This window comes from Ustilago hordei (assembly GCF_900519145.1).
Source record: "Ustilago hordei strain Uho2 genome assembly, contig: UHO2_contig_05, whole genome shotgun sequence".
NCBI classification, from domain to species: Eukaryota; Fungi; Basidiomycota; class Ustilaginomycetes; order Ustilaginales; family Ustilaginaceae; genus Ustilago; species Ustilago hordei.
The window spans coordinates 870,381-886,980 of record NW_024545279.1 but is presented as its reverse complement, the minus strand read 5'-3'; the positions used below and the strand labels follow the sequence as shown (position 1 = coordinate 886,980).

Sequence of the window (16,600 nt, the reverse complement as noted above, 5' to 3'; positions counted from 1 at the left end):
AGACTCATCACATTCACTTTGTTAATCATTCTATGTCACTCTTCTCCGATTGTGTGAGTGGGACTTTCTACCTCATTGTTTCAGTTGCGGTGAAAGACGCTTTCAGATGGCCAAAAAGAGGTGGCAGAAGGGGGTGAGAGACTGCCTCTGCTCAATCCAGGGAAGCGATCTTAGCGAGCTTCGAAGCAGCGCTTCGCCGCAGTGGTACCATTGTTCCCCTGAGACGAGGTGTCGGTAGTGTTGAGACGAGCAAGACCGATCTTATTCGCCTCAGTATTCGTGGCAAAGTAGACGTTCTTCAAGAACGTTGCTACTACCAACCACTCATTTCTCTGACCAACATTACCCGCCGAAATAGCACTAACACAATCACCGAGGGGATCGTTCTGATCAACAGGCGAGAAGAGCAGATCTCTAGTGTCGACTGGGAACTCTACTTCGCCAAAGGTGAAAGCGAGCTGCTTTGTGGTGGTGCAGGGGATCGTGTATCTGCCCTGACCGTCGGACTTTGAGCCTGGAATCTGAGCGTGTACTGCGTCAGCGTCGGCTTCGGGGGCGACAATGAGGGTTGTACCGGTATCAAGGATGGCGGTTCGGCCGGGCAGGTCGAGGTCAGTACCACCTACAGTGATGGCCTCGATGGAGGCTTCCCAGAACCCTTTGGTTGAGACATTGTCGATTTCGGTGATTTTTCCAGAGTACTTGGCTGGATCAACACCACCGAATGTGACTTCATCATCGTTGTAGCCATTTGCAATACGACCGAGATGGTAGCCCATGACGGGAGCTTGGACTTTGCCTTCTGCGTACAGAGCATCGATTGGGGTCGGCTGGCCAGCGTTAGACAGTTCGCTTCTAGCGAGACCCATCAAGCCGTCAAAGGGGACAGTCTCATCGGCGAAGTCAGAAGATTCTTGTTTTGTGACAGCAAAGGTGTAACTCGCAAGGTTTAAGCTGACGATCTCCATGTCATCTCTAGCAAGGTTGCCCGAAACATCGCCAGTTCCGTATTGGATAGAAAACGGGGTTTTGAGTCCGACGAAGGTATCCGAAGTTGATTTGCCGAGCTTCCTGTGTGTACCGCCGCAAGCTTGGCAGGCAGTGCTGGGGACCCATGTGTCGGCGGATCCAGAGTCGATGAGCATGCGGAAAGTCTCATTTTGGCTGCCGATCTGGATGTCAGCGACATAGCCGATGTCGTTGGATTCAATGTCAAGACCAGTGCTCTGGACAGCGGTAGGGGCGGAGGCGAGGGTGAGATTGTCGGAGCTCGAGGCGATGAGGTCGATCTCGGAGTAGCCTTCGTTAGCTACTTGCTGGATGGTGGACTTGGCTTTGGAACCTCCTTCAAGACCCGTGCGGCCAAAGAGGTCGTCCATGATGCTGGAGAGGAATCGACGTTGCATGTCACCACCGGACTCGGCATGGCTGGTGTAGCCTTGACGAGGCTTGGTGTGTCGAGCACCTTCGCAAGCAGAGAGTGTAGAGTCTTCGGAGAGAAGTCCTCGACGCTGGAGGATGCTGATTTTGCGCCGTTCTAAGGCTTGCTGCATCTGTTCTTGGGTAGGGCCGCTACGACCCAAGATACTAGCCAGCTTCGACGTTGCTTTATTTATGTGCCTTTGGTAGAGCTGTCGCGGATAATGCGAGAGATTATGGAATGGTCAGTTGGATGCGCGGAGCAAATACGCTTTTCTGAAAGTGAAGGTACTTACCATGAGAGGATCAGTATCTTGATTACGTCCGAGCATCTTGAGCTGAACCTTCATGCCCAGTCTTCCATTTGGATTCTCGAAAGCGGGACCACTCGACTTGGAGCCGCCAGTAGCGATGGTCTTTTTCGGCGCCTTCTGAAGAGTTGAGGAATCCTTGATGACGATGCCAACACGAGGCTTTCTGGACCGTGTCTGGGGGTTCGAGGCCTGGGATGCCGAGTAGAGAGGTGCAGCCGAGGCTGCGGGCCATACACTTGCTGAAGACCCTGTTGCATGGCCAAGAAGCGCGTGCAAGTCAAAGGCTCCGATGGATAGAAGCACTAAAAGCAGTGTGAAGGATTGATTCGAGAACTTCTTCATTTTTTGAATGCTTCAATGTAGTGACTCTGGAGTGTGCTGGATGCGATATGGCCTTCGATCGTCTAGGCTGGGGTGGTTCCTATGCAGGTTCGACAGATGAACTGAGAGATCTAGTGTCGGCGTGTATCTGAGCCTGATGATCCAACTAATCGACCGAGCTGGGAAGGAAATGTGGTTGCAGGGAATGCGTAGGTGAGCTTCGAAGCGCGAAGATGTACGCAGTTGAAAGCAATGGAAGCAAGGCAATGGTAAGATCAGCGCTGCGTCTTCATCGTCTTCCTCCCAAATTGTTGTGCGCGATACTTACGACCAGCCTCTTTCTAGTAACGAGCAAAGAGAATCGAGCCAAGAGAATGCGTTGAGAAGAGAGTGTACCGAGACTGAAACGATCCAAAAGATGTGTATGAAGCAGAAGAAACGATCGCCAGGGCCAGTCGGAAGGTGGAAAGAAGCTGAAAAGAAAGGGGGAAGAGGGAACGGAAAAAAATATGGAGGAAGTGAAACCAGCCGGTAGTATGGAGGAGGAGGAGAAGGAGGTGGGGACGGGACGATGAGTAGATGACCATATTTGGAAACCCCTTCGACTTGCTACTGCTGCTGCTCTCTCTTCAGACCGTGGCCTACGGCTTGTTTAGGGCTGGCAAAAAGAGTCGGTCTCGACAAACGTCATGTCTGTCTCATAACGGTAATTGGTTCACGCTCTGAACGTCACTCCCACAAGATTCAGCTACAGGCACGAACTTCTAACACAGCAGGGCTCAACATAAACGGGGTGCCATGAGAAGAAGACGAAGGGAGTAGGCTAGGTGCAGAGAAGATGGAATTAGCTGGCAAGTCGTAACGACTTCACGCACAGCCGACCATGCGTCTCCATCGTGGCCGGCATGTAGAAAATCTCTAGACAGCACAATGGAGCGCTCGTTGCCGCACCAGCGATGTAACGGGACATGTCCTCGGAGGAGATGGACAAGCAGCTCTAATTTGTCGCCTGACCTAGGGTCGTCCGCTTGAGGGAATGGAGGAGGGAGGCAAAGAAGGCAGGAATTGATATGGTACGTCCAACACGGCGTGACAGTTTGCTGCTGCACGTGACATGGCGTGCGCTCTGAGCTGGGCCACACGTGTCGCAACTCGTTCAATCGGCTTATTTGCTTTGTTTTGCTCCGCACTCCTCTCTCCTTCCTACCATCATCTTCTCATTTCGGCAAGTGTCGCTTCAGCATCGACCTTGCCAATCTTTCTTTTCCCACCTGATTCCCTCCCTTACGTTCCGCCTGTACGACCCTCTCTTTTCTGCGCTCGATCGGCCCGCTTACGGCGGGCTGGGAGCCAGCGAGCCACCTCGCTGACCCGTAATCTAACATGGTTTCTGTATCGTTTTCTGTATCGTCCGACTGATCCTCATCTGTACGGCCGTGTGAGAGTCAAGCTGGGATGCCAAGAAGAAAAAAAAAAGGCCGTTCGAAAGCTGCAGTCATTTAGTTGAGGGAGACGTAACAACGGTTAAAAACGCGTCGGTTTCCCAACGGGGTTCACAGGGCCCGCGGAGTGCCACGGGGCTAGTGGATGGCGACTGAGCCACCGACAGACCAAAGCCACATACAGGTGGCGACGCATGTGGGATATGTAAGCATTGTCATCATAACACACAGAAAGTGCCAACTCAGGGGTGATATGAAGAGTAACTCATCACAAACTAGTATATGTTGAAGGCGATCACTAAGCATATATATATATGACTATGTATGTAGCAATCTTTTGATCTAACGTAACAATAGCAGCAAAATCCCTAAATTCTCAACTCATTTCCACTACTATTGATACGCTTTTGTTCACGTCAAATAAAATCGCCAAGGATTCATTTCGGCGCAATTGGCGTTGGTCGAGTATCTAGCTGCTTGTCCCAAGGGCTTCCTAGCATAATGCTCTTGTTGTTCTTGAGCTCATCAAGTCGCAAGCTCGGCAGGCAGAGTCAGGTTGCCAAGTGTGCCGCTTGAAAGAGTCGATCCGCCGATCCCGATTCTTTGCCCCGATGTAGCAATACATGTGGAGGATTCAAAGTCAAATTTGGCGCATGAAGCTACGAACGTGCCACCTTTTGCTGCAAACTCGACCCGACATCTTCTGAGCACCTTGTCACCACCACCTAACATCAACGATGTCGGAACACGTGGCACTATACGTCCTTTCAGGATCCTCATCGAAGGGTGAGATTGTCCTCAAACATATCCGATCAAGCGACTTCATCGACGAAATCAATAGCGGTGAAGGCCCACGCGAAGAGTGCGGTCTCTACAACCTCATTCAGCTGGTGCAACCTTCCGATTCCTCGATCAAGCTCAACTCTGAGAAGGACGTGCTAGAATACCATTCCAAGCTGTTGAAGGACAATGCAAGTGCAAAGGTCGACGGCAAAGATGCCAAGTGGAACGGAAACTGCGTTTTGATCGCAGACAAGGATCAGGACGATTTGGTTTATGTGCTGCAGTTGCAAGGTGGGGAAGTGGAGCAGAGATTGAAAGCTAAAGCCAGGTCCTCAGTTGAGGTGGTAAGTGCTGGGTTCAATGCATTGTTGCACGACAGGATCCTCGTGCTGATGATGTCTTGCTTTCGGGTTGCACTCTGCAGGCTTCCAACGTCTCAATTGCCAACATGTCGATTCAGGAGGTAAGTGAAACCTCGACTCTCGTCCAGTCTGCCAAACGTGGAGTCGTTGACATCAATCTTCTCACCCCAATGTCTAACATCACAGTACAAGGACATGAGCGGCAATGCCGAAGTCTACGACGCTGGGCAATAGACAAGTACAATCGCAATAACAAACTTCAATCAGAAATCTACAGCTCTTGGTGCAGGTGTGAGGTACAGCAGTTTGTTCATATAGTCCATTGCAAGGGTTCAAGGATGACAGATGGGGAACTCTACACGATGATGATTGTCGAAACATGCACGAACACATCGATGGCCAGTCTAGTCGCTGTCGTCCAGCAAGCTTTTCTTCGACTTGTGCGAAGAGTAGGAAGCCGATCGAGATCCCATTCCTGGCCTCTTTGGAAGCTCTGGTGGAGGTGCGTTCGATGTGTCCGCAGAAGCTGAAGATGCTGAGATAATGCCATTCACGCTGGTCGCTGCAACTGACGGCTTATTTGGAATGGGCGGCGGCGCGGATCTTCCGTTGGCCATGGCAGCAGGTCCGGAGGCGATCTTCCTCTCCATGGTCGGTGAGGTGGAGATTGTCTTGCGCAAGGGAGTCCCTGCGATGGTCGGACCTTCCGCAGCACCGGTAGTGGTTGGTGATGGCGGTGTTGAGTGTGCTCGGTCCATTTGAGTGCTTGCAGATGCTTTGGTGCCTAGAGATAGGTTTCCGATCCGTGTCTTACTCGTCGGTGAAGGAGATCCTCGTCCTGTCAGGCGCGCAGCAGTGACATCTCTACGAAAGGGGTTAGTCCCCACTACTCCGTCATCGCTGCTCTCGCTGTCTGACGTGGCATTTTGAGCATCAGGCGGTGATGCTGGCCGATCCCACCACTGCTGGTGCTCATCTGATGGATCTGGCAGGCTCTCGTCATCTTCAGAGTCAGACGAGGCTGATCCTGCTCCCGTGATTCCGTTTGCTGCCTTCTTTTCCGACAGCAGTTGCTTGCGAATCGCATCGCGCCTGAGATGATCCACGATCCTAACAGGCCCGATGAAGGCGGCATACACGGGACGGTGGTCGCTGGTTCTGAGTTCGGCGCGCGCGTAGCTCAGCTGCCGTAAGCCAAAGCCGCGATAAAGGATGCGATCGGTCCATGCTGGAATGCGCTGCTTCTCGGATGAGTCGTACTGGTCCGAGCCATTGTCGTACTTGTAGGTGGGAGCAAATGTGACGGGCCCTTCCTCGTAGCCTGGAAACACCTCACCGGCGTCTTTGCTTCGACGAAGTTGGTCTCGTGCGTAGAGCCCAGCAATGTCTTCTCGAGCCACCATCGACCGAACAGTCTCGTTTGTGAGATCGATTCGGTAGTTGAAGTCGCCGAGCCAGATGACGTGGTCATGGCTGCCAATGGTCTTGCCTCGAGCAAACGAGAGACCTCTGGTGATAGTCCAATAGTCGGCGTTTCTCTCCTCGTAGGCAGAGTGACCTGCGGCAAAGTGAGCTGTGACAAAGCAGATTGAGGTATCGTAATAGTCCATTCGGACGGCGACACCGCCCTTGTTGCCGCTCATGCCTTTGAGTCCCGTCTTGCGGGTGGCTGCCTCCACCAGCCTGACGTCGTTGACAAGCTCTTTCTTGATGAGGATGACGAGCGCTGTACCGACGAGCTGCTCGCTACGGAGCAAAATGTATTGAGACTTCCTGTTGGGCCTCTTTGCAATGGTCTCCATGATCTTTGCCTCCCAGATGCGGATCTTGTCTGGGTCTGTCATCAAGATTTGCTGTGGCGTTAGCTGCACGATCTCCTGGAAGCCAATTGCAAAGATGTCGGGCTCGTGATCCTCGCCATCAGGGAACAACCATGGTATCAGTGATTCGCCAGGTGCCTTGCCATTGAGATTGTAAGTGCCAGCAAAGAGAGTAATATCACGGCTAGATGAGTACTCTTCCACCCTGGCGTTGAGCTCTGCTGTGACACTGTCGAGCACAGGATCAAAGACAGTGACAGGCTTTTGATTGGCCTTGTTACCGAGGAGCGCATCGATGACGTTCTGCTTGTTCTTGTCTTGGAAGTTGTTGATGTACATTCGGCCCGCGCTCTTGGCTGCGTCGCTGAGAAGGCCACCGAGGGTTTTCTTGCCGCTGCGAGTGAAGCTAGAGTTGAGGGCGCCAGTGCCCGCATAAATTTTGGAGAGCGCATCGCCGTTCTCAGCCCAGAGCACGCGGTGGTGGGCCCATAGCGGGTGATTTGGATCCTGAAATGCCTGGTAAGCAGCGTCTCGATTCGCAGCACCTTCGAAGAATGTGTCGATCATGGAGCGTGAGAGCATATCCTCGATCACGTTGGTGCGGTCGAGACAGTCAAGGCAGTTGGTACGGAAAATACCCTTCTGGCGGCGAAGCAACTCTCCAGTTGCGCTATCGATGAGTGAGTATCCGAACGCTTTGCGCTTGAGCTGTACAGGACCAAGATAACGAAGCTCGCTGCGGACACCGTCGATGCCGCCAGTGTTGCGAGAGACGGTGTGGAAGTCAAAGTTGGTCAAGCCGATGCGCTCTGAGCCGTCGTCGCCAACAACATTTCCACGTGCAGCCGTCGGCTCATCCGAAGGCAGGACTGCGATAGACTCTGCCGCACTGTGACGCATGTGTTCTGCATATGCTGATGTGAGGACTGTCTCTGCGTCTCGGGTACCGAGCAAGTTGATGGCGTGGACACGGGAATAGTAAGATATGAGGTCGGCAAAGTGTCGATCGAAAGCAGGCTGAGAGGCACCAGGGGATCTTGTGATTTGGATCTTGGCGTTGAAGGCCTGCAGACCTTGCTGCTCCCAGAAGAGTGGGACAGAGCCACGGACTTGCACGAAGGTGAACGTGGTGATGCCATCGCTGAAGAGCGTCTCGGTCTCGACGAAGTTGGCGACATTGCCGTCGTCATCGACACCACGAGTGTTGAAGCGCGTACCTGCTCTCTTCCAGCTAAGTCGACTGATCAAAGCGAGAGTTGCAGCGGTAGGACCTTTCTCGTTGGATGTGGGTGTAGGAGTGACAACAGCGGGGGTTGCCACGAGATTCGGCATCGCTGACACAGATGCGTCGAAGCAGCCAACAAAGCCTTGTATTGCTAACAGCAAGAAGCAGCCAGCGTCTATCCGAGCACGGTCGGCCTGTTCGAGACGCTCGCGGAAGCTGATGAGAGGTTCGATCATGTAGTTGTTCCATACGAATCGGCCATCGTAGCGTGAGATATCATGACCTGAAGCACTGCCGCGCTTCGAGACGTCTGCAAGACGCTTGTCGATGCGTGTTGAAAGGTCGAAAGTGCCACCTTGTGCAAAGTAGAATGTGCCAGTGCTCAGCAGCTTCTTGAGGCTGGTGCATGGGTGTTCGTAGACGCTTGGTTGGGTGACGGCGCCTTCGTGACCTGGACCGTAGGAGTCATGTGTTTCGGGCTGCGAGCCTGGAGCTTCGGATATGAGTGTATCATCCCAGGTAGATCGATTGACACAGTAAAAAGAGACGGCTGTGATGCGCATGACCACCTCGCCCGGACGGATGGCACCCACTTGCTGACCGGCAGTGACGACCGCAACAAAAAGATCTTGGCCGACATTGATGAGGCCAAGGCAGCCATGTATTGGCTTCCAAGTGAGCCGTTGCAGCGTCAAGGCTTCAATCTCTTGTTCTTTCACGACTTCGACCACCGCTTTGGCAGTAGAGGGTGCGTTGGCTGCTGTGGAACCGGCGAGTGCCGCAGCTGGGGATGCTTGTGTTGAGATGAGGATGGCAGTGGCAGAAGGAGCCGTTTCCGAGCCCAATCCATTGTGAGCCGCTTCGAGGTCATCCGAGACCAATGCGACTACCCGCGGAGCATCTTGAAGGTAGACGTGCATTGCATCGCCTCTTGGCCGTATCGATCGTCGCGTGAAGTGATGGGTTCCGGTTGGGATCAGAGGTGAGCTGCAATGACCAAGACCTTGAGTATCTCGTGAGGGAATGGTAGTTGACAAAGCCAGAGTGGCGTGTGCCGACCATAGACATGAAGCCAAGGGTGATGGTGATCTCCGAAAGAGAAGCCAAGTGAGCGTAGCGTTGCAGTTACATTCGGAGGAACCGATGAGTTTACGCGTGTGTGGAGGCTTGATCTTGACGGCACATCCGAAATCGAACAGAACAGCACACAAATTAAGTTGTCCCGTCTGGACTCAATCGCACGAAACCAGAACAAAACTAAGTGGATTGTAGGCAAAGACCCATGAGGTCCTCAAAGCTCGACAAGGAGGCTCCTGGCCCACCAACAGCTGCAGTGTTGCCTGCACAGCAGACAACAGTCACAGCAGAGGAACTGAAGGCTCCACCAAGCTTAGAGGACTGGGTCCTGCCAAGAGGGGCCCATAGGGACAAGGGGTCCCTGCCAGGTCAAGTAGAGGGCAGTGGCAACCATTGTGCATTGCTTGGCTGCCAAACAGTCAATGTATCAGCAATAGCAATCTGAGTTCCAAAGGCCAAGAAGCTTGATGGTGTCTGCATTGATGCCCTGTGACACCACCCAAGTGGCCACTCCTCAATGGAAGGAGTGTCCTGCATACTGGGATGTGTCCAGCCCAAGGTGAGAGAGCATTGAGTGAAGGTGCTGGAGGAAGGTCAAACAAGTGAGTGGCCTGTACCCATCATGCAACCCAAAGAGAGGAGCATTGGGCTGACAGATGGTAGGACACAGGAGGTGGAGCATGACATATGGGTGTTCCACCCCACCAACCTTGGGGACCACAAGGGGGGTCCCAAGTGTCATAGGGCCAGCACAGAAATCATAAGAAGCTGTGCTGTGCAGCTGCCGAAATGAGCTCGGCACACCAGAAGTGGAACTGGTTGTCAGGGGCCTCGCGCCTGAAACCCAGGTCGGTCTGTCGAGATACTCGGTGACTATCAAACTGTGCAACAGCTATTGTCTCAGTATCGGTCTCGACGAGCTAGTTGCTCAGCAACTATCAAGTTGCGTGATGACAGTGGGTGGTGTTCATTGTATATACTGTCGTAGGTTTCAGCTGACCTCTGTGAACACTCCATTCAGGGGTAGCTCAGCACAATCAATATCAATGCATAGGTTATGATGACACCAAGGTCTGGTGTGAGTGTTACTGATGATGAGGTTGATGGTGTCGGTGATAAGGTTGGTGAGTGTTGATGGTAATGAGGTTGATGGTGTTGGTGATAAGGTTGGTGGCATCAACACAAGTGTCCAGTGTGTTGACTTGATGCTTGAAGTGATCCCTGGACCACAGTGGACTACTGCCTTCGGTTCTATCTATATCTGGACCACTGGTTTGCTATGAACCACCTTCAGACATCAGGTAGTGGTGATACAACACACACACTATGATGAGGAGCAACCTTGATAGATTGCTGCTATGCTGACTGAAACTAATATATACTTATGCTGAAGTGATAACTAGTTATGATGTGTGTGTAGAGTGGATGAGGATCCACTCAACCTTTGATGATGAGAAAGCATGATTATATACCTCTTCACAGCATCGCCAGTGATGCTGCTCCTGCTCTCTCTCCAGAGAGTACCTTCTTCATTGAGTACTGTTCAGGAGGCCTCTCCTGCTTGCTTGGCACCCTTGTGCCTCTTGAGCTGTGTCGACTCCTTCGACACTGCTCCTCCTCCTTGCTATCCTGCTTGCTTGGCACCCTTGTGCCTCCTGAGTGGTGTTGACTCCTTCGACACTGCTCCTCCTCCTCCAGACCTGGTGTCGACTCCTTCGACACTGCTCCTCCTCCTCAGGACCTGGTGTCGACTCCTTCGACTCTTGTCTCTCAAGCCCCTGAGTGGTAACCATCTGCATGCTCCTTGAGCTTGGTCCTCTTCGTGGCTGTGCCTGGCCCTCCTCGCATATGGGCTTGGTCCTCCTTTGCATGTGAGTCCATAGGAGTCCATGGTCTCCATGGAGGCTGCACTACAGCCATGCTCTCTAATGGTATTGACTAGATCTTCGATACCTGTGCTCCTTCCATATGAACCAGTGACCCTCCTGCTTCTTGAGCATCCAGGCCCATGACAGGTTTCAGGCGCGAGACCCCCTGACAACACTCATGTCAGCACCCACAGCATTACTCATACCAGACCTTGGTGTCATTGCAATACATCTATCATTATTGATTGTGACAAGCTATCTCTGGATGGAGTGTCCACAGCAGTCAGTTGAAACCTGCAATAACAAACTACCTACCACATATTTGGGCAGGAAAAGTCATAAAGGCCTTCTACAACAAAGCTTGACAAGAATAATAATAGGTCGCTGTTTACCACATATCTCGACGGGATCTGTAATAGAAGCGAGTCATAGGACCGGATGCACAGAAGGAAGAAGACAGAAGTTATATGAAGATGGAGCGCAGAAATCGCAGGATCGGGCTAAGCGAGAGCTTAAGACAGAGCTCACTGAGATCAGTAGTAGGAACAACTCTATGGCATAGCTCATCAGGATCAGCAGGAATGAGTTCATTACTACAGAGTTCAGTAGGAATGGTAATACCATGCTAAGTATGACAGATCTCATGAGGATCAGTTTGAAAGGCACATCTATTGCTGATATGGTGAGAGGAGGATGCCAAACAAGGAGAGGTCACCACTGGATGAAGTAGGGGCCTTGCATGACAATGAAGTTGGTGCCAGCAGGTGGGTGCCAATGACAGGAGGGTGATGAAGGGGTGTGAGTCACCACCCAGATGAAGTGGGACTGGCCCCTGTTGATGATGAGGCAGTGGGAGGACCATCCATCCATGGGAGACAAGGGAAGTGGTGCCAACAAGCAGCATCACAAGGTGGATGGAGTAGATAGGAGGGACAAGGAGGAGGAGCAAGGTTGAGGGGGCATCCCAGAACAGGAGCAGTGTCACAGACAACACTACAAGAATGGTATATAACCATGCTCCTTGTCATAACAAGTGAAGTGGTTCCCCATCCACTCTACACCATACATAACTAGTTATCACTTCAGCATAAGTATACTTAATTTCAGTCAGCAAGTTGCAATCATAATAGATTGCTTCCATTGTAGCACATGTGTTGTATCACCACTCACTGACATCTGAAGGCAGTTCATAGAAACCTGCAGTCTGGATAATGATTGACACCAAAGGTGGTTCATAGTAACCAGTGGTCTGGCTCGCGATCATAGAACCGAAGGCAGTCGTCCACTGCGGTCTGGGGATCACTTCAAGCACTCAGTCGACACACGGCTTTTGTCAGAGGTCTTGTGCCTAAAACCTGATATCTGTAATAGAAATGCATCTATTACAAATCCTGTCAAGATATGTGGTAATGTGTTGTGTATTACTATTTCTATTGAGGTATGTCATAGAAAAGCCTCTATGACTTTTCTTGCCTGAAGATGTAGTAGTGTGTTTGCTATTGCAGGTTTTGACTGACTGCTGCAGACACTCCATCCAGAGGTAGCTTGGCACAATCAATGGCTATATGAACTGGTACTGACACCAAGGTCTGGTGTGACTGAGATTGTTGGTGGCACTGACACGAGTGTCCAGTGTATTGACTGAGTGCTTGAGGTGATCCCTGGACTGCAGTGGATGACTGCCTTTGGTTCTAATCATTATCTGGACTGCTGGTTACTATGAACCACCTTTGGACATCAGTGAGTGGTGATACAACACATGTGCTACAATGGAAGCAATCTATTTGTGATTGCAACTTCGCTGACTGAAACTAATGTATACTTATGCTGAAGTGATAACTAGTTTATATGGTGTAGAGTGGATGGTGATCCACTCACTTACCATGATGGGGAGCATGGTTATATACCTTTCTTGCAGTGTCATGGGTGACACTGCTCCTTCTCCTCATCCCTCCTATCCTCCCCATCCATCTTGTGATGCCACTCATTGGCACCACTTCCTTTGCCTCCTGTGGATGGATGGCCCTCTTGCTGCCTCATCTTCATTAGGGGCCAGTCCCACTTCATCTGAGTGGTGACTTGCCCCCTTTCATCACCCTCCTGTCATTGGCTCCCACCTGTTGGCACTGACTTCATCATTGTGCCAGGCCCCTACTTCATCTGGTGGTGTCCTCCCCCTTGTTTGGTATCCTCCTCTCACCATATTGGCAATGGGGTGCCTCTCAAACCAATTCTTGTGAGGTCTGTTGTACTTAGCATGATATTATGGTTCCCACTGAACTCTGTAGTAATGACCTCATTCCTGCTGATCCTGATGAGTTATGCCATAGGGTCATTTCTACTACCAATCTCAGTGAACTCTTCCTTAAGCTCTTGTTTAGCCCAATCCCATGATTTCTGTGCTCCTCTTCATATGACTTCAACTCTTCTTGCTTCCTGTGCATCCGGCTCCCATGACAGCTTTTACCACAGATCTTACCGAGTTGACAAATCCTATTGTAGAGTCATGGTCCTACTGATCCTGACAAATCCTGTTGTAAGGTCTCGCTCCTACTGATACTGATGAATTCTGTTGTAGGACCTAGATCCCACTGATTTCAACAAACTCTGTCAGAACCCATCAATTTCCTGATCCCACAATTCCTGCACATGGTCTCTTCTCATATGAACCCAGTTCTTCTGCGCATGTTGTCCTATGACACCTTGTTTCTCCTATTCCATGCACTGGTTTTGCGAAGACTGCTAGTGGAACATCAATCTGAATTGTGGCTAGAGGTCAGGCTGCTATCAATGTCAACTGACATAAGGTATATCTGAACAATGTACTTCATGTCCCTGATGTAAGCATAAACCTGATATTGGTACAGGCTTTAGCAAACAACAGTGTATGTGTGACATTCAACTCAGACAATGCATACCTCAAATGGCCCAATGGCCACAAGGTGATTGGGCATGCCAATCCCTACACAAGACACTGGCAGGTCTCTCCAAACAACTCAGAAGTACTGTGTAATCGGTTGCATGCCTGAAACCAGATTGGGTGTTTCTGATTGATTTTGGTGAGATCAATTGAGTAAGATCTACTCAGTATGTTTTGACTGAAAGTAACCTGACAGCTTCATTCTGGTAGGTTTCAGCTGACTGCCTTGAACACTCCATTCAGAGGTTGCACGGCATGTCTGTTACTTCCTGTGGTGAGAGTGTTACACTCTCCTATACAGCATGAGTGTTTGTAGTACTGTTGCTTAATGCTCTTCAATGTCACCTGGACTGCAATATGCCTATCACCTACAGATGATGGGAGTTACTGGACCACAGGTGTTAGACACCACCTACAATAACTGACTGGGCTGCAGGTGTTGAGCAACACTGCCTACAGTGATGAAACTGGACTGCAGGTGTTGAGAGGAACACCACCTACAGTTTTGATGTCCAATGGTGATACAACACACATGTTCAAGCTGTCATTGCAAAGGCTTCTTGCTATTGCATTGGTACATAACTAAGTAAGAGTAAGTAAAGTAAAGAGTAGAGTGGATGAGGATCCACTCATATGCTATGGTGAAGTGGTAGTATTTATGTGTCCAGAGGGTTGTCAGCGGTCGCATGCCTGAAACCTGAGATCAGTAGTAGTATCAGTACTATCACCGATTCTGTCGAGTTATGCGACAGCGCTAGTGGTATTACGATTCCTAGTGTAATATGCAACAGAACCATCTCTGCCGCTTTTCTCGTTGGAATCTGTAGTTGTATTGATGTTGTGACAGATTTCGACTGACCACTGTGGACACTGCGTCCAGAGGTAGCTCGGCACGATCAAACTACGATATGACTCTAAGTGAACTTGATGTTGACACCAATGGTCTGGTGTGAGTATGGATAGATGATGTCGACACGAGTGTCCAGTGTGTCGACTAACGCTTGAAGTGATCCCTGGACCGCAGTGGACAACTGCCTTCAGTTCTATTGTTATCCGGACTGCTGGTTTGCTAGAACCACCTTCGGATGTCAGGAAATGGTGATACAACACACATGCTTTGATGAGGAGCAATCTGTTGATTACTACTATGCTGACTGTGAACTAATGATACTTATTGCTTGTAGTAATACTAGTTTGTTTGATGAGTGTAGAGTGGATGAGGATTCACTCGACCACTTAGTGATGAGAAGGTATGGCTTTATACCTCTTTGCAGTGCCGCCAGTGCCACTGCTCCAACTCTCTCTCCAGAGAGTACCTCCTTCGTCGAGTGCTATGCAGGAGTCCCTGTAACCCTACTCCTGTCCCTCTTGAGCTGCATGGCGACCTCCTCGACACAGCTCTTCTTCCTCATGAACTATATGCTGGTGTCCTTGACACAGTTCTCCTTCCTCCTAACTGGTGACTGTTCTCTTGACTCCTATCTTGTGAACCCCTGAGTGGTAACCAGCTGCAATCTACTGAGCTCGGTCCCCGTCTTGGCAGAGCTTGGTCCTCTGCACGTGTGGATTCATCGTACGAACATCCTTGTCACTGATCTCCACAGAATCTACTATATGACCTCTCCTACTACTGATCTCATCAGAATTTGTGATATCATCCTTGTTTGTACTGATCTCACTGAGATCTGTCATAGAGCCGATTCTACTGCAGATCTCGGCGACTTCTGCTGCAAATCCTACGATCTGCCCAATCCCCTGATTCCTGCACTCCCTTCATATGAGCTAGCAGTTCTCCCTGCTTCCTGCGCACTCAGGCCCATGACATTACCCCCCTCTTAAAAGCCAAGCTCCATTGAGGCAAGTCCTGTGCCATGGCTGTTCTTACCACTACCAAACCACGTTGTCGCCACCCAACTTATTGCGCAACATGGTGTCTCCTCATTACCATACCCGCTCATGCACTGCTGCAGAGGAAACCTCTTCTGAAAGGACTGTGGCTCCTTCTGGGTGTCGGTGGATTGTTGTCTGCCTTCGTCCTCGTGACGTCGTAGCTGACGCCACTGAGCCCACCGCCTCCTCACCCCCGGCCCGGTTGGCCGATCCTCTTGCATCCCCGGTGGTACCTTCCTCTCCATTGGTGCCACTGTTTCTGGGAATGGACAACGACACAGTCGTCCAGAGTCCTCCTGGCTCTCCTCCCCCTGCTCGTGTTGTGCCAGGTCTCTCAGGAGAAGACTGTCAGGGGTCTCGCGCCTGAAACCCAGGTCGGTCTGTCGAGATACTCGGTGACTATTAAACTGTGTGACAGCTATTGTCTCGGTATCGGTGACTATCAAGTTGTGCAGTGACAGCAGGTGGCGTTCGTTGTATATACTATCGTAGGTTTCGGCTGACCTCTGTGGACACTCCGTTCAGGGGTAGCTCGGCACGATCAATATCAATGTTATGATGACACCAAGGTCTGGTGTGAGTGTTGATGATGATGAGGTTGATGGTGTTGGTGATGAGATTGGTGATGTTGATGATAAAGAGGTTGATGGTGTTGGTGATAAGACTGGTGATGTCAATGATAATGAGGTTGATGGTGTTGGTGAAAGGGTTGGTGGCGTCAACACGAGTGTCCAGTGTGTTGACTTGATGCTTTGAAGTGATCCCCGGACCGCAGTGGACTACTGCCTTCGGTTCTATCTATATCCGGACCGCTAACCTGCTATGGGCGCCTTCGGATGTCAGGTAGTGGTGATACAACACACACACTACGATGAGGAGCAACCTTGATAGATTGCTGCTATGCTGACTGTAACTAATGAGTACTTGTGTTTCTAAAGTATTGACTAGTTGTATGGTGAGTAGAGTGGATGGGGATCCACTCGACCTATGATGATGAGAAAGCATGGTTATATACCTCTTCACAGCATCGCCAGCGATGCTGCTCCTGCTCTCTCTCCAGAGAGTACTTTCTTCATCGAGTACTGCTCAGGGGCCTCTCCTGCTTGGCACCCCTGTGCCTCTTGAGTGGTGTCGACTCCTTCGACACTGCTCCTCCTCC

General features: G+C 50.8%; 4 protein-coding genes across 4 annotated transcripts; 1 reads left to right on the top strand and 3 right to left on the bottom strand.

The window, feature by feature from the left end:
* Positions 1 to 170: 170 nt before the first annotated feature.
* UHO2_03242 (uncharacterized protein) lies at positions 171 to 2,075 on the bottom strand (the record flags this gene model as incomplete). Its single annotated transcript, XM_041558157.1, has 2 exons — positions 171 to 1,631; positions 1,716 to 2,075. 2 exons carry the CDS (start codon positions 2,073 to 2,075, stop codon positions 171 to 173), a joined length of 1,821 nt encoding a protein of 606 aa, XP_041414091.1.
* A 1,196-nt stretch (positions 2,076 to 3,271) lies between these two features.
* On the bottom strand, positions 3,272 to 3,709 carry UHO2_03241 (uncharacterized protein; the record flags this gene model as incomplete). The annotated part of the gene is made up of 2 exons (XM_041558156.1): positions 3,272 to 3,480; positions 3,679 to 3,709. 2 exons carry the CDS (start codon positions 3,707 to 3,709, stop codon positions 3,272 to 3,274), a joined length of 240 nt encoding a protein of 79 aa, XP_041414090.1.
* Positions 3,710 to 4,233: 524 nt separating this feature from the next.
* On the top strand, positions 4,234 to 4,875 carry UHO2_03240 (uncharacterized protein; the record flags this gene model as incomplete). The annotated part of the gene is made up of 3 exons (XM_041558155.1): positions 4,234 to 4,623; positions 4,704 to 4,742; positions 4,828 to 4,875. The coding sequence occupies 3 exons, from the start codon at positions 4,234 to 4,236 to the stop codon at positions 4,873 to 4,875; spliced, it is 477 nt and encodes a 158-aa protein (XP_041414089.1).
* Positions 4,876 to 5,045: 170 nt separating this feature from the next.
* On the bottom strand, positions 5,046 to 8,606 carry UHO2_03239 (uncharacterized protein; the record flags this gene model as incomplete). The annotated part of the gene is made up of 1 exon (XM_041558154.1): positions 5,046 to 8,606. One exon carries the CDS (start codon positions 8,604 to 8,606, stop codon positions 5,046 to 5,048), a length of 3,561 nt encoding a protein of 1,186 aa, XP_041414088.1.
* Positions 8,607 to 16,600: the final 7,994 nt, after the last annotated feature.